The sequence below is a fragment of the Heliangelus exortis genome, chromosome 21 (assembly GCF_036169615.1).
Source record: "Heliangelus exortis chromosome 21, bHelExo1.hap1, whole genome shotgun sequence".
NCBI classification, from domain to species: Eukaryota; Metazoa; Chordata; class Aves; order Apodiformes; family Trochilidae; genus Heliangelus; species Heliangelus exortis.
Window position 1 is genome coordinate 7,747,304 of NC_092442.1, and position 22,438 is coordinate 7,769,741.

At 51.6% G+C, this 22,438-nt stretch overlaps 2 protein-coding genes across 5 annotated transcripts in view; one reads left to right on the forward strand and one right to left on the reverse strand.

Annotated features, from left to right (window-relative positions):
• Positions 1–140: 140 nt before the first annotated feature.
• Positions 141–9,446, reverse strand: SLC47A1 (solute carrier family 47 member 1). Of its 4 annotated transcripts, none has more exons than XM_071765088.1 (17): positions 9,308–9,446; positions 7,570–8,235; positions 6,947–7,015; positions 6,437–6,618; positions 6,283–6,325; positions 5,541–5,585; positions 5,047–5,144; positions 4,726–4,823; positions 3,876–3,989; positions 3,610–3,677; positions 3,322–3,430; positions 3,160–3,235; positions 2,775–2,844; positions 2,067–2,199; positions 1,611–1,705; positions 1,292–1,373; positions 141–969 (listed from the first exon to the last, which is right to left on the reverse strand). In XM_071765088.1, the coding sequence occupies exons 3-17, from the start codon at positions 6,953–6,955 to the stop codon at positions 734–736; spliced, it is 1,458 nt and encodes a 485-aa protein (XP_071621189.1). In that variant the 5' UTR covers positions 6,956–7,015; positions 7,570–8,235; positions 9,308–9,446; the 3' UTR covers positions 141–733. The 4 variants fall into 4 exon arrangements, with proteins under 4 accessions (XP_071621189.1, XP_071621188.1, XP_071621187.1 ...); XM_071765087.1 differs by having other exon boundaries at positions 6,470–6,618; positions 7,570–7,671; positions 9,308–9,445; XM_071765086.1 differs by having other exon boundaries at positions 7,570–7,671; positions 9,308–9,445.
• Positions 9,447–15,989: 6,543 nt separating this feature from the next.
• NXN (nucleoredoxin) overlaps positions 15,990–22,438 on the forward strand; it is a 47,280-nt gene continuing 40,831 nt past the window's right edge. Inside the window, exon 1 of the mRNA XM_071764996.1 lies at positions 15,990–16,372. Within this exon, the coding sequence (XP_071621097.1) occupies positions 16,055–16,372 (318 nt within the window). The 5' untranslated portion in view covers positions 15,990–16,054. The remainder of the gene's footprint in view (positions 16,373–22,438) is intronic.

Here is a 22,438-nt window from a genome sequence, read left to right on the forward strand (position 1 = left end):
TGACTGCTCAGGGCCAGGAGGTTGAGGTTATGCCCTGAGGAAGCCCATCATGCTGCACAAACCAGGCACACACCTCCCCTCTAGCAGCTCAGTCGTGCCAGTGACCAGGGTCATGCTCACACCACATCAACAGCCCAATGTTTACTCAGAAAACTTTATTGTATCAAAAAAAAAAAAAAATTTAAAAAATCCCACCTTACAAAAGTGCAAAGAAGAGTTGCTTCAGGCCCCATGCCTGCCACACAGCAGGGAGAGCAGGGCCAGCAGTGGTCAGAGGAGTCAGGCAATTCCCAACAAACTCAGCCTTGCTCTGTGCTGCCACAGCCCTGGGGCTCAGCCCTGCTGGGATGCTGGCACAGGCTGGGGTGGGAGCTGTGGGCAGCCTCTGCCATTAGCAAAGGACATGGACAACTGTAGGAAGCAGGAGAGCAGCACAAGGGGCCTGTGTCCTTCCCAGGCCAGCCCCAGGACACACTCCTGCCTTCCCCAAGTGACATCCCAGTGCAGTACAGGGGAGGGACCAGCTCTCCGGCTCTTTCCTCCCAGGTGCCACCTCCTCACCCCCTTCAAAACCTCTCAATGTGGGATAAAACTTTGTGAGTTAACCAGAAACTGAGTCAAAGTGACTCTTTACAAGGAACCAAGGGGGAATTCCTTCCCTTGCACCATCCTCCTCCTGGGGCATCACCGTGTGCCCTCCTGCTCTGTGCACAGCTCCCCAGTGTCACTGGTTCTAACCATCTCCAGTCAGGAGCCGGACCAGTACCCCCAGCAGCAGGACAGCGAGGGCAGAGGCAGCAGCCAGGACACGGTGGAGGATCAGAGCTCTCCACAGCACAGCAGGAGGAGTGGGAACCACAGCTGTTTCCTCCTGCCCGATGAGCTGGAGGTCGGGTTGCCTCTCACCTCCCACGATGCTTTCAGGCAGGACCACGGTGTCCACAGTGTCGGTCTCAACAGAGATGTAATCTGCACGACAGAGAGGTGAGTGCTGCAGGGAAGCAGAGCTGCATGAGCCCAGCCTGGTTCTAGTGGCAGTCCTGGATGTGCCACAGCAAGCTGGCAGGTGTTCCCAGGTATGGCAGGCACTGGCCAGCAGTCCAAGCTCTTCCCTGGAGCAGCCAGGGTGGTGCCATGGGTAACAAGAGTGTCTTGTACTCCATTCCTAAGTACAGCAGAAGCACCATTGGCCTGGGACCTAGTTCAGACATGGCTGCCACGACTGGGGAGGAAAGGAAGGGTTGGGTGGAGAATTTGGGCTCTCCCTCTGTTGTCAGACCTGGTTACATACCCACAGCAGATGTTTTGTTAGCAGCTGTGCCATTGGCGTTCACATCTTCCAGTTCTTTTTTCAGTCCAGCTCGGACCTGAGCCTAAAAACACACAGAGGAGTTGCTCTTCTCAGAACTGGGGTGTCCTGCCCAGCCAAGCAAACCTGAGCCTCCTCCCTCCAAAACAAGCATGATCCTCATCACCAAATTCTTCCTCCATTCCAGGAGAGGGACTGGTGCCTTTTCAATTTTGCCTCTCTTCAGAGGGCTGTGGCATTGTGCTGGGACAGGGACTCATCAAACACCTTTTAAACTACTGGAAAGCAGCACAGGTCTCACCTCTTCTGCAGCTTTCTTCCAATCCATGCGCATGACAAAAGCTGAGAAGGAAAGGGCTTGCAAAGAGATGCAAATGATCATCCCCACCCACAGACCTGCAGAGATGATGGAGAGTTACTTCAGGGAGGCTCAGAGGAAAGCTTGCTTTTGCCACCCACTGCCTACATGCCCAAGGACTTCAGTGGGGTCAGGTTATTGCCTCCTGTCTAACTCAGTCTTGATAGAAGAGGGAACAGCTCCTGGGGATCCTATGCTGGGAGCAAGCCTGGATTTACTGGGACATCTCAGCTCCCATTTGATGGAGGCTTCTCAGAGCCTGCATCAGCTGAACACTGATCCAGCCCCACCAAGGGAGGAGCTGAGCAAAAATTACAGCTCTGAGCCTAGGCAAAGGATTTAGCCCAGCAGAAGCAGTGCTGGTAGAGTGTACAAGACCCAAACTGAGGACACACGTACCTAACACTCCCATCTTGGTTGCAAACATCAGGGAGATGCCAGTGGGCAGCCCGATGCCATAGTAGCTGATGGCGTTGGCGATAGCACCCAGCTTCTGCTTCCCTGTGCCCCGCAGCACCCCACCACAGGTTGCCTGAGGAAAGTGAGCAGAGGGGTCAATACACAAGGGACACGAGTTCTGGAGCAAGGCACGTGCCCTGTGACCAAGAAAGCCCCCAGCAATGTGCCACAGAGCCACGAGAGACCAAAGCTGCACCACAGCATGGTGCAGGGCTCCTCTTGCTCCAGTTGCTGACCCAGGAGCTTCTTCACCAGGACACCTGCCAGCAGAGCCCAGAGTGATTTCCATACTGCTTGGGTCCCTCTGCCAGGAACAGACAGGAGGGAGCAGGCTGAAATTACTGTCTGGCAAGTTATGTGAGCACTGCTGCTGCCCTGTGAGTACCTGACATCTCTGAACATCACTTGTGTTGCTCTGACAAGCCAGGAAAAAGCTGAAGCCTTGCCAGGGAGAAAGAACAGGGTTGTTCTGCAGCAATTGGCAGCTACAAGCACAGGGGATGCTACAGGTAATACAACTGTTCTGACAGTTTGTCACTTGGCTTCTCTGTACCATTGTAACAGATCAGGAGGGAGCTGGAAGCAGCTTTGAGCTCTCCAGCACACCCCAACCTGCAGAGGAATCCCTGCACCTGCTGGAATACTCACTGCTGCTGCATCAAACAAGTGGAATGGAGCAAAGATGATCATCACTTTGGACACCAAGACAACGATCTCCCTGTTGGGAAGATGTAAGTACTGGTAAGGGAGAGCAGCACAGCCTGGTCCCGAGGGCACCAGTCCTGACATCTCTCTCAGCCAAAGATGCAAAATTCTGACCCCAGACCTGAGGGGATGAGTGCAGCTTGGGTACCACCATGGCACTGTCCCAATGTCAGCAGCATCCATGCTGCCCAGTGGGGAGGAGCCTCTGGGGAACACATTTGCCAGATGGGAGGTTTATGAACCCTCTCCTCCAACCAGAGCAGCTCCTGGGATATAAATCCCACCCTCTGAGAAGGTAATAATACCCAAAAGCAAGGTGTTTACCCACTTGTCATTGGTGAAGATGTATCCCACCACGTCCTTTAGGGTTCCCAGTAATGTTGCAACTACCACAGCAAAAACTCCTGAAAGAAAAAGAAATAGTCAGCTTGTTTATCTGAGGGGCAGCATGTCCCACACCCTGATGCCCCTCTGCAGGACCTGGGCTGACCTGTGCACAGCAGGGCAGTAATGCAGGAGGTTTTGGCTTGCATCACATCCCCTGATCCCAAGGCATTGCCCACTCTGACACTTGCAGCCACGCTGAAGCCCAGGGGCACCTGAGTAGCAGGAGACAAGGAGGAGGTGAGTGGCAACTGAGGCAGCAGCAACTTTTTTTCTTCCCTAGAAAGGAATCTGGGGCAAATTGGCATTGCTGCAGCAAAGGGATTTTCCACCTGCGGCCTCCCAAAAATGTGCAGCAGCTGAACACATCACCTGCTTGGTACCAGGCCCTTACCATGTATGCTGCACAGGAGAGCTCATAGATGACAGACTGAGCTCCCAGCTCCACCACACTGAGGAGCCCTGGAAGAGATGAATCACTTCAAGAAGTCAGGATTAAACTCTTCATTTGCTGACAAGGAGGCAGTGAGCACAGGGTGCCCATCTAGCAGATGCAGCATCCTGCAGAACCAGCCCTGCAGGCCAGGAGGATGCTGGCAGGATGTGCTTGAGGACACAGACAAGAGGCAGACACAGCTGGAAAAAAGGATTTGGACTCACCTGCCAAGAAGCTCCCAATCTCAAAGGTCCACCATTCAATGCACATCATGAGCATGCCAGGTATTGCCAGCTGGACAAAGGAGCCCCAGTCCAGGAGACAGTCCCTGGTCCAACCTGCAGGGAGGAGGTGAAACAAAATAAATTCATGTTCTCCCTCTCCTCCCCCACTGGGGAGCTGCACACGGAGGGCAACAACCACGAGCCACAGCTCACAGAACATCAGCCTGCTGTCCTGAAAAGGTGGAGTCTGTCACCAGGTATTCAATAAGCTGATCCACACAGACTTGAGGTATTTATATTTTTTTAATGGGGGTGCCTCTAGCCTATGGGTGGGTTTTTTCTTTTAGTATGCCAATAAGACATTAATACATGAGATGCTAATGTGGGGAATCCAGTGTTTTCTACCCAGTGTTCAAGGCTAGAACCAAGATAAGTTGTAGCGAGTGCTCCCTTCCATCCCTTTCATCTATCTTGCAGATTTATGTCTCAAGGACAGGCTGTTGACTACTTGGGACATGTTTTTCTCTGGTCCTTGCAGTTGCAGTGTTAGGTAAGCTATGTTTTTATTCCATGTGTCTCTTTGTTTTCTTTCATGTGATTTTTTTTTTCTTCCACAAAATTTTATTTATTTCAATTGATAACTGACAAGCCTAATCTTGCTGTACCACAGCACATTCCTGAGGCAGGGAGATCAGGAAAATTGTGCTTGGGGCTGTAGTGAGGACACTGGGTCATGGCTACAGCATCTCCCTGCTGTGAGGGGATGGCCATCCCTTTGTCAGATCAAATTCCCAGGGGTAGGCAGGGGTATTTTGAAGGATTAATAGGAACAATTAATAAGGAACAATACCTCCCCAGGTCTCCACATGAATCTTCTTCCACCACACATAAAGGAAGAGGAGAATGGCTTGGGTGTACTGAGAAGCAGTGTTAGCCCAGGCAGAGCCCCTGGGGGGAAAGAAAGAAAAGCAGATCACAAATTATATTCTCCTCCACCACCTCCTCAGCTACAGCAGGAGAGACCTGGTGGCCTCCACACAAGCTTTGCTCTGTGTATGGGGCAGATGGCCCCAGCCTTATCTTTCCAGGTTGCTTGGGGGCAGAGGAGGGCAGAAATGGGCACCCCAAGACCCCCGAGCAAAGCCCTGACCCCACCTCTGCTCACACTTACACCATACCCAGCTCCAGGGTGTACAGAAAGAAGGCATTCATGGCCACATTGAGGATGTTGGCTGCAATCCCCGTCAACACCTGAGGCAAAATGATCTCCTGGAAGCCAAGGAGAGATTTTGGAGTTTGCTTCCACAGCACCGCACAAGCCCCCATCCAGTGAACTCCAGGGAAACCTCCATCAGTGCCCAGGGAGGAAGCCCAGAAGGCAGCTCCTGTTTCAGGTAAAGCTGGGCTGTGTTAGACATGCAGAAGGTGGCAGAGTGCTGCACTCAACAAAAGGCAGGGTTGGGAGGCAGCAACAGGGAAAGGGAGCAAACCCAGGGTGGTTCCCATGAGCAATCCCTGCCCTGCAGGTCCAAGCTGAGGGCTGTGCATCGTGCATTCCTCAGCCCAGCTCCCCCCAGCACAGAGTGAACTTAGATCCCCAGCTTTATTAATGTTGCTGGGATCACCTTGGGTCGATGGCCCAGAACCTGGTTGGTTATACAGTACCTGACTCAGTAAATATCTGGTCTGCAGCTGGTACAGAAACGCCGCCTGCAAAAGTCAGGATTTATTTCCTCAGCACCACCACCACTCTATGGTTCACCAGCCAGCTCCCATTTAACATTCCCAGATGGGTCCATCCCTCAGCTTCTCCCAGTGCCTCCTCAGGGTGCCCCAGCCTGGCACACTGCCCAGCACCCTGCTCCTGGGGACTGGAGGAAGCATCTGCCAGCACTGGCTGCACCCCAAGCCAAGATTAATAAAAGGCATCTCCCATTCCCACTGGGAAGAGAGGTCAGGCTCCAAATGAGAGATCTCCTATGCTCCTTCATTGGCTTGTGAGTGCCTGGAAACCTTGGAATCAAACATTCCCTCTGCTCCCTCTCGAAGAGGGGTTTCTCCAGAGGGACACAGTGAGAGCCCAGAGCCCAGCAGCTATGAGGGTGTATGAAAAGTCTTTATCCCTGAGCTAAGAGTGAGCCCTGGAGCCCCAGGTTCCAATGTCCAGCACCAGTTACTCAGTGTGCAGAGATATGTCCTGGAGTAAAAGTCTTTGCAAAACGAAGGAGTCAATGTTTGCTTGTCCAGCACCTGATGGCCAATACACATCTGGTAGGGTCCAAGATCAAGGGGCACATTGTAAAACCTTAAACCATGCTGCCCCATGAGCCACCCAGCCCAGACCCTCCCTCTTTTCCCCAAATGTCTGAGGGTTACAGAGTTCCTAAGAGCTTTAGCAACAACTTACAGGAAGTGCTGGAATGAAGATCATCACATAGACCTGAGTTAACCTGGAAAGAGAGTTGTTTCCCCAGTTAATGATCCAGCAAAGCAAGAGCCAAGCCAAACAGTGCTGCCCTCAAGCTCCAACACCCCACAGCAACCCAGCCAGAGCCCAACACCTGATCCAGAAAGGGCTGGATCTCCTTCCTGACCTGGAGACTTCGGGGTCCTGTTGGATGAGCAGGAGGATGCGCTCAGTGTTGATGAAGAGAGCCCAGCAAGGGAAGCAGCAGAGCAGCAGGATGAGGATCCCCCTCTGCAGGATGGTGCCCACCTGCTTCAGGTTCTTGCTGCCATACGTCTGCAGCAGGAGAGAGGCCCAAGGTGAGCAAAACCAGGAACCAAAGGGGCTGGGTGAATGCTCTGGTGATAAAATGCATCTCCTACACCCTGCAGTGGCTGTGCCAGGCTGGTTGGGTACAATGGGATCTCAGGGGATTGCACATCCCTTTGCTTCCCAGGCATGACAGGGAGAGCTGGAGGAAAGAAGCAGGCTCCAGCCAGTGCATCTGCAGCCCCATGTTGGCTGGGAGCTGCCATCTTCCCACCCAGTGTGCACAGATCAGAGGTGAGATCCCATCCCACCAGTGAATCCCACCAGGCACTAGGAAGTGGGAGCTGCTCCTGACCTGGGACATCAGGGTGTCACATGCTGAGGCTAAACCAGCACCAATGGAGATTCCTGTCACGTTGATAACCTGGAGGAGAGACAAAGGACTTGGGTTGCAAGGGAGGGTGACAGGGGACCTGGCCCAAAGCTCTGTGTCCCTCCCAGCTGGGTGGAGAGGCAGTTGCAATGAGTTTTTGGGAAGTCTCCAGCCCCTCTCTGTTTCTCAGAATAACACATTCTTGTTACCTAAATAGGCTCTTCTCCCTGGTGTGGAAAAGGATCCTCTGTCAAAGGGTGAATATCTAAAGGGCCACAAGCAGTGCTGCTGCTAGCCACAGGCTAACCTGGTGGTCCAGTGAGCTGGTCATGGGCTGCAAATCCCTACCAGGTGCTGGCCTTGCTCCAGCACATCACCCACTGCCATGTTCCCATCTCCTGCCTGTGCTCAGGCTAAAAGAAAGATCAGTTTGGTGGATGCAATGTTTGTGCTGCATCAGGCTTATGTTTGTGCTGCACCCCTTATGCACAGGGTCCTCACAAATAACACTCCTACAGAGGTTCTTTTGGTTTTTTTCTTCTTTTCATTTTGGTAATTCAGAATTTTTGTGTTCTAAATCAGAGGGGAATCAGAATAATACGTACAGACACAGCCAGAGTCACAGCATCCAGCTCAGCTTTCCCCAGGTGTCCACAGAAGATGGAGCTGACCACGCTGATCAGAAACCCCAGCAGCTGGGCAACGAACTAGGATGGAAGGAGGAGAAGAAGGTGAGATGATTAGGACTTGAGGAACACCCCCTTTCCCCAGGCAGTTAGACTGTGAACAGCCTGAGTGTCACAGCAGCACCTTGCCCTGAGGACACGGCTCTGTCCTCAGAACCCAGCACTGCTGGGGCAGAAGACCCAGCTCCAGAGCTCAGAGAGGCTCTCAGTGACTTTGCCTTTCAGATCAGGCCTCTGCCTGCCTTGTGGTATTTTGGTCAAGCTGCCAGATGACCTTGCTTAAGTGGGGCTTAACAGCTTCACTAGAAATCCTCTTTTCCAGGAGGAAAGATGTGGAGAGAGGGAAAATAAAAAAAGAAATCCTAATGCTTTTCCACACTTCTGTGCTCCTGTAGAAAGCTCTCCTCCCAAACCACGATGTCCTCTCCTGCTGGAGAAAAGCCAAGTCCAACCTTGTTTGCTCCTTGCCAGGGGCTACAGCAAGGCTGAATGATGCTGCAGCAGAGATTGCACTCCAGACCTCATTTTCCCTTGCCAAGAGGATGGTCCGTTCACAGGTGTCTGAGGCACAGAGTGGTGGCACAGCTAGAACCAGATGGTAGGAGTTAAGAGACATTTATACCCGCTGAGGGGTGGGCATGGCTGGGGACCATGCCCAGGGTCTGCTGATGCTCCTTTTCACCCTGCAGTTGGCAAGCTGAGAGCCCAGTGCTGCTGGAGAACCAGGTCCTGCAGGATCCAAGGAAGGACAGAACAAAACCTTCACCTCTCCAGACCTCCAAACACTGCCTGCAGCTGCAGAACTCCTGCCAGGCCTGAGCATGTCTGACCTGCTACTGTCAGTAATCCCAGCAGGAGGGCTCTGTACCTCCCTGACTGTTCCAGCACAGGGTTTGACATGAAGTGATCATTGCCTAATAAGAGCTGTAGGTTTGGTTGGGAGGTTATCCACGTGGAGCAGCAGGCTGTGCTGTAGGTTCAGGGGACCAAGCTGGGGCTAAAATGTTCAGCTACAGAAACCGAAACCCATCTGTACTTCCCCCCCACTGCCTGATGGCAGCAGGCCAGTGTTTTGATGTCTGGAAGGGTGTCTGTGAGAAGTTCATCAGTTGCTACTTATTTACTAGAAAATAAAAAAGCTCAAACTTCAGCAGCAGTGGAGGCAGAGCAGGGCTGCCCTGCAGGCTCGTTCCCCCTCGCAGGAGCAGCAGCGCTGGAGCTGTTGCTGCTTCCCCAGAGCCATCTCCCAGCCAAAACCCCTCCCCAAGCTCCCCCACTCTGGTTTTAAAGCCATGCTGCTAGGCTGGGGCACAGACACCGAGCTGGACAGCACCGGGAATTCCTGTGGCAAAGAATAAGCTCTTGGGATAACAATTACGGGATGAACTGGGGAGTTTTTCAATCCAGCGGTGCAGGGACTGCAGGAGGGGAAGAACCGGACCGGCCCCGGGGGCGATGAGACCCCGGGCCGGGAGGTGAAGGGGTGGGAAGGGAGCTCTTCTCGAGGGGACTGGGGACACCCTGCCAGGCTCCCGATCCCGATCCCGGGCTGGCTGCCCTTCAGCTCCGCGGCCGTTCCCCCCCCGCCGTGGCTCCGCTCCCTCGGGAGGGTCCCCGGGCCTCTCCCGTCCCCACTCTCCCCACCCCCGGTTCTCACCACGGGCCCCGCCAGCCGGGCCAGCTCCCAGCTCTCCCGCCGGGCACCTGCGGGCAGGAGGCGCCGGGCACCCCGCAGGCACCGCGCTGCTGCTGCTGCTGCCGCCGCCATGGACCGCCGCTCCCGCAGCCCTCCCGCCCGCCCAATGGGCACGGCCTGGGCCTCCTCCCCGCCCCCGGGGCCGCGGGATGCCGAGTGTGGGCGGTGCGGGCCAGGGATGAGCGGGAGGGTGAGGACGGGTCCCCAAAGAACAAGGAACGGGGCCCGCACCGCAGATCCGGGAGCCGCGGTTGGGCAGGCGGGAGGGGGGGGCTGCCCGCAGTGATGGGTGGTCCAGAGCCCACCCGGGGGGTTGGGAACTGCATGTGCTGGTGAGGGACTTGGGGCTCTGCTGTGTGAGGAGAGGGGGACCCCCCTATCTAGAGCCTGTGTGGGGTGGGGACCCCCTGGGGACCCCACACACGTTGACCAGGGGGTGACCAGAGGTCCCTGGGCCCGGATGGTGGCTATGGACTGGGCATCTCCTTGTGGGGTGAGGGTTTAGGGGACCCCCCCATGTGCTGGGGTGTCTGTGCCTGTGTTTGCCCAGCACCTGCCAGGAAGGAGCTTTGGTTTGGGTGGGAGCTTGGGCTGTTAGGAGAGTGAAATTTTACCTAAGTGCAGGTGCTTGTAACCAAGTAGTGTAACCAAATCTATTTCTAATGCACGGAAAATTAGAGTGGAAAGTGGGGCTTGGTTTTCCAGCTGTTAAAATGCTGCCTCGGTGCCTTATAACTGTGGTGTCAGCACCCACCCAGCAATGTGAAGTCTTGTTAATGTTTCACTTGACCCCTTGCTCATTCAGATATAATGTGATATTATGAAAAATTGTGTAGTAGCCATGGTGAGTCTTAGCCAGTCTGATTTCATGGTGAAATCAGGGCATCTTAGAACGAAATAGTGCCTGATGCTGCTGTGGTTTTGTCTTGGTCATAGTCAAGGGGAAAAGAGCAACTTGCAAAATTCACCTGAAGTTATTTCTTTGAGAAACACACGTTTCAGTGTGGCCAAAGGATTTTATTCCTAGATCACCAATGCCGTTTCACAATTAAAGAAAGAACAATGTGGACTTCAATGTAAAATTTGGGAGCATATTTTAGCTTTGAAAGAGTTTCTTCTGCCTTCACATCACCGTGACCCACCTGGGTGGCTTGGGCAACCCTGATGTGCTTTGCAGTGTGCACAGGCTGAGCTCAGGTAAATATTTTGCTCCTCTCCACTCCAGATTTTTCAGACACGGTCACTTCAATTTGGGTGCTTACGTCAACATTTCAGGGACTCGAGGCCTTTCTCACCTTGGGTGCTCAGCACTCTCACCACCCAGTGTGCTCAGCTGCAGACAGGACTGCTCAGCACCACTGAAAAGAGGTCTAAATCAAGGTTTTCATGCTGAGGTTAAGAGAGGCAGCGTGCAAGCCTCAGCCGCATCTCCTGAGGGTAAAAAACAGGCTGAAAAAGTGAAAGTGTCACTCCAGTGTCACTCTCTCTTGCTGCCTGGTAGAAGGTTGGTCCCAATGGCCCAGCTTTGTGCAGGACTGGGTGAGAGGGGTTTCCCCTTCTCTCCATCATCCTTCCCTCTCCTGTGCCAGCAGAGCAATGGGTGGTTGGGTGCATGTGCTGGAGGCTGTGCTGCCTGCAGGAAAAACACTTTTGTGGCAGCTATGAAGGAAGAGAATTATCAGGGAACAATGTGCATCCTGGCTGGTGGTGTGACTGCTGTGGCCAGCCCAGCCTTGTGATGGCTGGAAGGCTCCTGTGGTGCTGTTATCTCCCGTGGAGGTAGGAGGGGAAGTGATAAGGCTCAGATGGTGCCTTCATGGTCATCAACAAGCAGAGTTAGTGTGAGGCCCTTTGAAGGTTACTTGTGGCCCTGCTGAGATCAATACCCTGGGCTGGCGAAGAGGAGGGAGAGAATCCAGCAGGAACCTGGTTGAAAAGGACTTTGAAAAGAACAAACCTTGTCTTTCCAGGATTAGGGGAGAAATGTGACCTCCCATCCCCAGGAGCAGGCACTGGACTGGCCCCTAGACAACCAAAGGCACATGGAAGGGCTGTGATGAAAATTCCCCTTCTGGTGTTTTACTGCTGCTGTTAGAAACCAACCAGATTTGCTTTCAGAAGATCCTTTTTCTGGTTTTGTGGTCAGATGCAGATCTCAATTTTTCCAGGGTGCAGTGTGGGAACCCCAGGACCATTTTTGATGACCCCAAGTGCCTCGAGGTCTCCTCCATCATCAGCACAACAGCCTTGGCTCTGCTTCAGCCCCTCAGCTCAGCCCATGAGCTGCCAGGGGGGGACGTGGGTTGCTGCAAACTTGCAGGTAGAGCCCAGCACTGGCACTGGATGCCAGCACATTTCTTCCTTCCCCTTCTGTGACAGGACAAGGACCTTGCCAGCTGCCTGCTGAGGTTTGACAGGTTTTATCTGCTGGAACCCCCAGATGGGAAGGTCAAAGGTGCCCATAACCTTGCAGCCAGCTGCCTGCATCCATCCCGATGTTAACAGCATTGTAACAGCAGTTGGAAGAATTTGAAGGGTTCTTCAGAGCAGAACATCGTTGAACTCCATCATTTTAGACCCCCAGTGAATTTGGAGAAGGGTTTTGGAAGGCTGATACCTTACCACAGACCTGTTTAAAGGAGTTAATGTGTGACTGGCTGGGAACCATCTGCAGCAGATAGATTTCCTGCCCTGTCAGGGCTGGGTCCAGCAGCTGGGAGCCTGTGCAGTTCTCAGCAGTGCTGCTGTGAATCCAGAAGTGAGCAGCTGAGGGGAGAAGGATTGCAGTTCTCTTGCATCATCTGCAGAGCAGGATTAGGCCTGTTTTGCTGCCCTGCCTGCCCATGGCCATATTCTGAATCTCAGCCAACATCCCACTACTAAAATAAACCCCACAAATGTACCGTGTCTGGAACCATGGTGATTAAGAGCTACCAAATAAGAAAAATGTCAGAATACAATGGATTTATGTCAAACTGTTCACTGTTTCACTGTCCATTTCTTTTAAGAGACCTTGCTGCTGGCTGCTGGCCAGATACCATGGAAAATCCCTTCCTCTCTGTACAATCTGGAGTTTGGAATACAGCTAAATTAAAAACTAAAGAGGCTTTTTGCAGTCACGTTCATTTTTATTTAAGTGCCACACCATAGCATCAGATGATCAGAGCCTTCAGCACACAGATCTGGGTCTTGTGAACAGGGAGAAAGAACCAGAATAGACGTCTTCAGACAGCTGCCCTTGTGTGATGAGCTGACTGGAAGAAAACTACTACATTCTGGGGTGGTAAGTGCATTTTCCAAACATGCTAACGATTACAGACCATACTCTGCTTGTAGGGCTACACAGGGATGTTTTTTTCTGTTTAACTCCACATAACTATTCCCAAGTTCATCCTGCTGATTAATGTGGCTTCCTGGGACCCAGAAATATCAGTGTTCCTCAGCTGCCTGTGTCTCCAAGGTATAATTAATGTTCAATAATGTCAAAAAACATGTCTAGTAATGTTTTAAATGCTGCTGGCTGGTGCTGCAGCTGCTGCACAAAGTGGGTACAGGACCTGCAGTTGTATGGCTGCTGACTTGCCTGGGCTGGGGAGTGGGAGGTCTCAGCAGTCTCTAATCATCCTGGGTGTTCTCATTGCCCATAAACTTATTTTTTAGGCATGGAGAGTCATATAAACAGGACTGTTCATACCATTATTTGTCCCAGCTTGCCAGTGCAGACACGCAAGGTTACAGGGAAGGTCGAAACCGATGTTTACGGTGGATGGAATTTATCCAGAAGGCAATTCCCTGCTTAAAATTAAAACTACCCAAACAAATGAGAAATCTAGCGGCTCACTGGCACCCCTAAGGCCAGCAGAGCCCTGGTGCCTCTGCACTGACACCCACCCACCGCTGAGTGCTGCTGCCTGCCCGTGTCCCGACCGTGCTGCGGGTGCTGGGAGCCAACCTGCTCCTCCCTCTGCATCCCGGGAGCTGCCTTCCCAAGGATAGGGGCTCACCAGGCTGTTTCTGCTTTTTTGGTTTTGTTTTTCTTGGTTTGGCGCTTTTTTTTTATGCTGTGCTTTTAGGGTAACGCAGCAGCTGCTGTTTAAAAACCACCCTGGGCGTACCTTTCATGTTTTTGGTTGGAAAAGACCTTCAGGATCATAAAGTCTAACCCTTAACCCAGCACTGGCAAGTCCACCACTAAACCATGTCCCTCAGTACCATATCTACATGGCTTTTGGATCCCTCCAGGGATGGTGACACCACCACTGCCCTGGGTAATCTGGGCCAGTGCCTGACAACCCTTTTGGGGAAGAAATTTGTTCCTAACGTCCAACCTAAACCTGCCCTGGCACAACTTGAGACTGTTTCCTCTTATCCCTTGTGACCTGAGAGAAGAAACCATCCTCCTCTGGCTCCAGCCTCTTTTCAGGGGGTTGCAGAGAGGGAGAAGGTTTCCCCTCAGCATCCTTTGCTCCAGGCTGAACACCCCCAGGTCCCTCAGCCACACCTGTGCTCTAGCTGCTTCTTGAGGTCCAGACCATAATAAAAGGTTGTGGGGGAAACAAATCCAGGCAAAATATTTAGCAAATACATCAGTGAAAATACAATGGATCTTATTCAGAGGAGGTGTGACTTAAAACACAGCAGTTATTAGAAATGAGTGGGGGTGAGGGAAACGCAGAGTGGCACTGACTCTGTCGAGACAAAAAATGCTCATTAAAAGCCCCAGGGTGTTGTCCCAGCTTTTTCATTCCAGTGTCTCGGGCTGGTTCTCCAGTGAGCATCCTGACTCCTCGATTCTGCTGCAGAGCCTGGGCGTGGGCAGACTTCCACCCACAACAGGAACCAGGCAAATTTCCATGTGGTTTCACCTCAGCCAAGTCCCACCTCACCCCGTGATGTTGCTCGGTAAGAACAGCTCTTTCCTCATCCTCATCCTCATTTTTTCTTTAAGAGGGGAAAATGCTTTTTACTTGTTCTGTATCTCAGAGCACCTTCCTTCTGCCTTTTTGGTCACTAAAAATGGGGCCAGGCAAATTAGCTCCAGCCATAAATATTATTTTTAAACAGAATATTTATGCTGCCGCATGGGTTGGTCAAGTTGAGGGCTGCAGACTTAAAAAGCAGCTTCCCTGCCCTGAAGAACCCGAATACTTAATTAAGGCAGATAAAGCAAGACAAATAAAAACAAGACAAAACTCTTCTTGCTTTGAACCACCCTTAGGGAGCAGGTCTTGGCAAAAGAAAAGAGAGATTGTGAAGCTGTAATAATAATAATAATGATAATTAATTGTATTTATAAAGCATCCCCTAATGGCTCTGGATGCTATACAACAGTTTTAAATACAACTGAAAGCAGTAAGAAGCCAAACAGGGAAGTGCTGTAAGAAGAAAGGTGTCTTTTACAGCAGCTAGCAAGATTTAGGGTGCTGGTTTGGGGCTGTTTTAGAAGGAAACCCAAGGAGGTGTCCTGTGAGCTGTACCCATCGCTGCCAGAAGCTCAGGCAGTGCCACACAAGTGTGTGTCCCAGGGCACACGTGGAGATGCTCCAACCCAAAACCTTAAATTTCAGCTCCCCAAAACTTATCCTCTGGCCTCAGCCTCATGCATTATTTTTTCCCTACCGGTGTGTGAGAGCAGAGGGGGTGTGTTCACGTGTGGAGGTGTTTGCTGGTGAGGGCCAGGCTCTGAGGTGTCCATCCCAAGCATCTGAGCACCCGGGCTGCTGTTCATTCATCAGCCTTGAAGATTACAGATTCAGGTTGCAAAGAACAAATAGATTTTAGAGCCTGGCTGTATGTCCCTTTTTATGCTTTATTTCCTTTTGCTGTATTGCAGCCACTGGTGTTTCCACTCCTCCATCGAATCGCAGGTTTTTCCACCCACCATGGATAAAGGGAAACAGGGATTTCCATCAGGTGCTGAAAACAAGGGAAGCTCCCCAATTCTGCTGGATCTGGGGGGTCCTGCTCTGCTCGACATCGCCCTTCCCTGGGCACCCATGTGAAGGGTGGGGGTCCCAGCTTGGTGGGGTTGGATGCTGGCAGTGGGAGCCAGGGGTCTGGCAGAGTTTGCGGGGTCTCGGGACCACTTGCCCCCCAGCAGTGGCCGGGACAGCCCCGCTGAGGCCAGGCCAGGTCTGGAGCCCTTAGAGGGGGGGGGAACCGCTCCCCGGTACCAGGAGGGCTCCGGGGTGAAGGGGGCTGAGCCCTGGGGGAGGCTGAACCCCCCCAACCTGCGCTTGTGGAGTGTGGGAGAGGGGGAGGTCAGGCCGGGCCGGTCCGGTGGGAAAGCGGATCGGGCCGTGGGGAGTCAGACCGGTGCGGTACGGGCCGGAACGCAGATCGGTCAGACCGGTCCGGTGGGGACCGGAACGTAGGTCGCGCCCGGGGGGGGAAGATGTCATGCCGGTCCGGTGGGAACGTGGATTGGGCCGTGGGGAGTCAGGCCGGTCCGGTGGGGGAGGAAACGCGGATCAGGCTGAGGGGTTAGAGGTCAGGCCGGTCCGGTGGGGGCCGGGACACGGATCGGGCCGGGGATTGGGGTCAGGCCGGTCCGGCTCGGTCCGGGGGGGTTCGGTCCGGTAGGGCGCGGGGCGGCGCTGCTGGAGGCGGGGGCGGGCGCGTGGCGGCAGCGCCCCCTAGCGGGGCGGGGCTGTTGGGGGCCGGCGCGGGGCTGCGGCGGCTGCGGAGCGGGGCGCGGGGCGGTGCGGGATGGCGGGCGCCCTGACGGAGGTGCTGGGCGAGGTGCTGGTGGCGGCGGACGGGGAGGAGGTGGCCGTATCGGCGTTGGCCGCCCGCGGGGTCTCGTTGGTGGGGCTTTACTTCGGCTGCAGCCTCGGCGGTTCCTGCGCTCAGCTCGGCGCCAGCCTGGCCGCTTTCTACGGGCGCTTCAGGGGGGAGGCGGCGGCGGCCGGCGGGCAGCGCCTGGAGATCGTCTTCGTCTCGGCCGAGCAGGAGCAGCAGCAGTGGCAGGAGGCTGTGCGGGCCATGCCCTGGCTGGCGCTGCCCTTCTCCGACAAACACCGCAAGGTGAGACCGCGGGGCCGGGGGTGGGGGGCGCGCCCCGGGCTTTGTCTGGGGGGCGACGGAGCTTGGCCGGGCCCCCCCCCCCTCTCACTACACCGCCGGGGCGGGTCCCGTGTGTCGGCGGGTGTGGGGTGGGTGCCTTCCAGAAAGTTCCCGGGGGGTTGATGAGGTTACGGGGGATGGGGGGTGAGGTTCGGCTGCCGTCCCGCGGGGTGAAGCCGCCTCGCTCGGCTCCCCCCGTGCCCCCGGTTCCCGCTGCCTTCTCCCACGGGTGGGGGGCAAGGGGAGGAAGCCCGGTCTGGGGGTCCGGGTTTCAGCTCGATGGGCCCCTCAGAGGAGTAGGGCCGGGGTGTGAAGAGAGCTCCGGGGTGAGCCCCTGGAGCCCGAGGGAGGCAGGGCTCGGTGCGGGCTGTGGACGGGGGTTGGGGTGCGGGTTTGGGTACAGAAAAGGGCCACGGCATCCGGCAGCCATGGGAGGACATGTGGTGGTTGGAGCCCGGCTCGTCTGGGAGCTGCTGGCAAAGCAGCCGGGCGAGTCCGTGCGATGGTGTTGGGGATTCGTCTCCGTTCAGCAGCTGCTGCGTTCGATACTCTCTGCAAGTTACAGCCCCTCATCCGAAGAGTTTAATTGGAAAGACAGATACCAGACAAAAAGCACTCTGTAAGACTCAGACAGGGGAGGCTGTGAGGAACAGGAAGGCAAAGGCTGGGCTTCCAGATCCCAGCGAGCTCCCAACCTTGCTACTTTAAGAGAAAAAAAAAAAAAAAAAAAAAAAAAAAGCCTTTTACAAGTCTAATCTCTGAAAGCTATTGAGTAAGATTAAAAAGATTGTGCCCCGCTGTGCCATTTCTAAACATCTTTCCAGCCCGTGATTACAGCCACCAGTCTGAGAGCAGCGAGCAGGCGTTGGCTCCCAGCGAGGCTCATCCCTGCTCCAGAGGGGATTGGGGTAACACCAGTACCTGTGGGGCTGGGGGCAGCTGAATCCCCTCAGGGAATCCCCTGTGTCTGGGCTCTGCGAGGCTTTGTAGCATTGAGGGGGCTGACTTTGTCCTGAGTGGGTCTCTGAGCCCTCCTGTGCTGGCAGTTCCCTCTGTTCATTAGGCAAAGGAGTTGTTTAAGGAAAAAGTTGGCTGTTGTCTGGCTGCTCCGTGTGATGTCCCCTCTGCTGGGGTGTAGCTGTTGGAAACCCAGATTTGGCTTTTTTTGCCTTGTTTGCTGCAGGCTTTTGTCAGTAAGCCCCCAGTTCTGCCCGAGCTCTCGTGTTTAATACCACGCACCTCGATGCTGTTCACACCTTTGAAGTCCCCACCCATCTCATGATGGGAACCTGCATGAGTGGTCCCAGGTCTGGGGGGTGAGATGAGTTTCATTAACAAAGGGAGTTGCAACAGAATAGTCATCCTTCAGAGAAACTGTGTTTCCAGTGTCTTTAAAACCAAACCCTCTCTCTACGGGGATGTGAAAAGACTGTGGTTCCAGTTAGAACCTGGCCATTCCCTTACAGAACATTTCAGATTATTTAGGTGGTGGGACTTTTGCTTGCCATATTTGCTTTAAAAATTCTGTGCTGTGAAAAAAAATTCTGTGTGTTAAATGGTTGGGAAATCATAGAGGTAGAAGGTGGCATTAATTTTACATGCTGGCCAATGCTTCCATCTTATTAGATTGCAAGAAAACATGAACTAAAAAGATTATGGGGTCTTAAACTCTTACTCCAAGAAGCCCTGAGTTAAGTTCAGGATTATTTTTGTGTGCAGTGTAAAGTAATTGAAGCTCATGCTGTATATTTTCAAAACTAAGCAGACATGATGTGGCTTTGGAGGAAGCTTAATCTATGGATAACAGAGAACCTATTTGTAAGTTACAAGGGCAATTATGTCAGGATATCAGATTTCTAAACAGGAGATTTATAACGTGTAGTTCAAGCAGTTAGAAGTTTCCTTGTATAATAGGCTGATTTTTAAATAGTCAGGGTAATGACCTGACTCTCCAGAAAAGCACAAACTCTGTTTTTCAAAACTATGCCAGCAAGAGCTGGGGATGTTTAGCATATGTTCAGTACCTCACGGGCTTAATTTGTTTAAAAACTTAAGCATTAGAAAAATGTAGGCAATCCTTTTGAGTTATGGTTCCTTTGCACTAAAGGCTACTCCTAAACCCGATGTGAGACAAGCCCTGGAGAATTATTTAGATTTATGGGAAGAAAGGGACCTTACAGATACGGCATAGAGATAACAGAGAGAGAGGGAGGTGGGAACATTGGGCAAGGAGATCTTTCCCAGGCTTAGGAGTTGCAGACCCTTGTTCCACGGATTTTGCAGGGTTTGGCTGGGTGTAGCTCTGCCAGCAAAGTCTTTTGTTAGTAACTACAGAGCTCAAAGATCTCCAGAGATCTCTTCCATACAACATCTCCCACTGTGGGTTGGTTGCTGTATCTACTGAGGCTGGGAAAGGTTTGAGAATAGATGGTTTCCTATCCCATGTTCACTGTAGCATCACTTTTGTTGCTCAGATTTACTGAATAATACAGCTGTTACAGTCCTGGATTCCTGCAGAAACATTTATCAGCGTGCACATTGGTTTTTTTCTGATGTACTCTGTAGTTTTTTTTACCTTTCTCCCTCTCCCAAGCCCTGGGTACTGTACATTGATGGGTCTTAAAAACCAGGCTTCTTTCTGGGCTTGCAGAAAATTTCCCACAGTCGTAAAAGCAAAATAACATCTTCCTCTCATGGTTACTGGTGAAAGTAATATGGGTTGTCAAAGAAAACAGCCACTCTTCTTTGAATGCCTCAGTAACTCAATAATGCCAGGGTGCAGTTACCAAGGACATCTCAGCCTGTGCGTCTGCATTAACCAGCTGGATTTGGGTAACTTCAGCATACAGCAATTTCTGTCTCCAAACCAGTAAGAAAAGAAAGCAGTACAAGTCAGCAAACATCTGGACGTGGGGAAAGCCTTTGATTAATGAGGAGGATGGCATTATGCCTCTGTCTGAGCCACAGCCAGACGTATTATTGGGATTTTTTAAATTTTTTTATTTTTTTTTCAAGAACAAAACCATAACGTGCCAAATGAGATTGGAGGCCTTTAACTCGTGGTACACATCCCTCAATGAAGCTGCTCAGCCCCAGGTTCAGCACTGCTGTTGATGATTGATCTGTCTTCCAATAATGCCTGGTGCTGCCGAGCAGAACACGGGGGAGAGATGTTGCTTTGTGCCTTTGTTGCGTTTGGGGTTTTGGTTTAACAGCACCCTGTTTTTATCTGTTTGCCCAAACAGCTGCTCAAGTTCTGGAGGGCTGATTTAATAACAGCTTTAATTCCTGATTGCTACTGGGAACCTCAGTAATATAAACAGCTCCCATCTGCCTACGTGCCCTCGTGGCCACTGCAATGGGGCAGCATCCTTCCTCCTCTCAGGAGGACTCCAGGTTTTTCCTGGGAAGCTCCAGACCATCCTTGCTGCAGAATCCACCTATTCTTGGGGTGAATTCGGGTGCTCTTTGAGGCCTTTTGGAAGGCAGCAGGAGCACGCTGTCCTGCTGAGCTGTGCTCTGTGTTGCTGTGGGACATTTCTGCTTAAAAAGGAAAATAAACACACACATTCTCTGAGTGGGTCATCTCCAATGGGTCCACGTAGCAGTGGGAGAAAGGAGAGTCAGGATACTGTCAGAGACAAGGCTGCAAGTGTGTCTGTGGTGGGAGAGGAGTCCATCTTTTCCTGTTGTTTATTTGCCTTTGTTTTTATTGTTACTGACTTGGCCCAGTCATCTTCCTCATTCTTTTTAATCTTGACTTTTCTATTTATGCTTACTCGGTGCATCCGTGGGGTGCAGGGGCTGTGTTTTGCCTCTTGTTTTGTCTTTGCTTTCCACTGTGTTTATGCATCTGCTTGAGTGTTGCCCAAATTCTTCTTGGGAAGGCAAACCCCATTTCCTCTGGAGCTGAAATGTTTCTGCTCTGTTTTTTAAATAAATGTGAACCATGTTGATCATGTTTCTGTGATTATTCAGTCAAATATCTGAAAACAGTTGGAGGATCTTTCTTTACTCATGCTGGTAAATAAGATTTGGATGGGACAGGGTGGTCTTCCTCAGCATTGTAAATAAAACGGTGCTCTTAAGGTTGGTGGGTAAAATGTGACCATCCTCTGGCTTGTTTGCTGATGTCTTTGAAGTTTTTCACAACAAATCCCCACTCTTTCTTTTCTTTTTTAAACTGTGTTCTCTGTGGTGTCCTCTCCCCCCGCTTCTCAAGAAAAATTCATTTTCTTTCCCTCTGCTTGAAAAGATTGTCTGCTGTGGGAACCTCTTCTGACAAGACACCAAATACTAGTTTTGCAGGCAGAGTTTGTGCAAGAAAGGGTGGGGAAGAGGTAGAAATGTCATTGAATTTAAACTATGCACTTGTTTTTTTTGGGGGAAACCCTCAAAGCCATGATTACAGTTTTAAGATACGCCCTGATTTTCAGGGGCTTATAAGTTTTCTGTTTGAAATCACCATCTGCTGAGATCTGGGAGGCAAGTGGTCGGCCCAGATGTGGGATTTGTCTAACAGAAAATTTTGTAAATCACTTGAAGCAGCTTTAGAGTTTCATCATATAAAAATATCCAGATAATAACTTTCAGCTGTATTCCTGACTTTGTATTTTTGGGGTGGGAATGTATATGAAATCTTTGGCTCACGGAGATGCAGATTTAAAAAATATGGTCTTTTCATGACATAAGGCTATTGAGTAAGAAGCAAGGCATTAGCAGCACCAACTCATTCTTTGTTTGCTTTGAAACTCCCTGGTTCTGAAACACAAGAATGGGGAGATGTATGAGAGGAGCAGAGAGGAGCCTGTGTGCTGTTTTTCATTGTGGCATCTTAATCCAGATGTTGAAATGAAAACGTTCGTTTAAAAGTGCACGGTTGACAATTTCATTTGTTATTCCCAGGTTGCAGACTTTGCTTTTTAAAGCACACACACTTCCCCCCAAAATGCATATTTTTTAGGAGCTGAGCGTGTAACAGCTTTAAGGAAGAAGATACAAAATAAGGGAATGCTTTTCTCTGCCGTTTTGGAGAAGGACAACAGTGAACATCAGTTATGACTGAGGAATAAGCTCTTTGGTTTTTCTGCATTCTGTGGATGGCATCAAAGCCAAAACATTCTCTGATTTTTGTTGCCGGTGCTGGCGCTTTAAAAATTTATTTCCAAGTGTATTTTACACAGCTTTGCAGTGACACACAATTACCAGTTGTCTCTGGTGCCAGGACCCTAATCCTTCAGTGAAATCCCTGAAGGCACTCACTGATAGCAGTAGGCTGCAAATCTGGGGGCTGTGTTTAAAATCCCAAGTCCTGCAGTAGTTGCAAAAGCACCACTGGTGTCCTTGGAGGTTGATTTCCCTCTATATCCAAACTGTGTCCTGCCCAAACACCTTCCCTGGGGGAGAATTAGTCTTTTAAATGGCTTGCTGATGTGTGTCATCTGCTGGGTTGGTAATTGTCTGTGTTTGAGTGCCAGCTCTCAAAGTCCTTTCCATCATCAAATATTCCTGGCTCCACAGTGGGGAGATGCAGTGGGAGCTTTGGCTGCTTGGATTTGGGCTCTGCAGGTTCAGTCCTGACTACTGCCATCAGCTTTGTCTTGCATTTGGATGGTGGTTGCTTCAAGAGAACCTTTTAGCTTGAAATGTAGTCAGTCATCACCTTGTTTAATTTTGGAAATAATAATTTTGCACATACATTTTTACCTACAGGTACTTTTTATTGATAGTACTGGGAAAGTTGGTGTGAAACTAATTGTGAGTGCATCATTAGCACCTACAGGTTTTGGGAGAGTCAGTTTTGAAGTTGGAGGATTTTTTTTATCCTTTCTCATGGACATCATTTTAATGGTTCGAAGCGGGGCAGGGCAGGGTTAGCTCATGTGGCTGGGGTAGAGTTTCACAGAATTGCATCTGGGTAGAGCTCTCTGTTTTGCATTCCTGTTTTTTTCAGCAATGCTCCCAGCGTGTAAGTTGGGATATGGTTTTAATCTAAGTCGAGTCAGAAGATATTTTATTTCTTGGTGA

Bases quoted from the DNA above. Each gene is read 5' to 3' on its own strand.
- SLC47A1 (XM_071765086.1), bottom strand. From the start codon at position 9,418: ATGGCGGCGGCAGCAGCAGCAGCAGCGCGGTGCCTGCGGGGTGCCCGG. The intron at 3,990-4,725 runs GTATTGTTCCTT...TCCTCCCTGCAG, and splicing joins TCATGTGGAGACCTGGGGAG to GTTGGACCAGGGACTGTCTC. The intron at 3,236-3,321 runs GTCAGCCCAGGT...TTTTTCTTTCAG, and splicing joins TACTGCCCTGCTGTGCACAG to GAGTTTTTGCTGTGGTAGTT.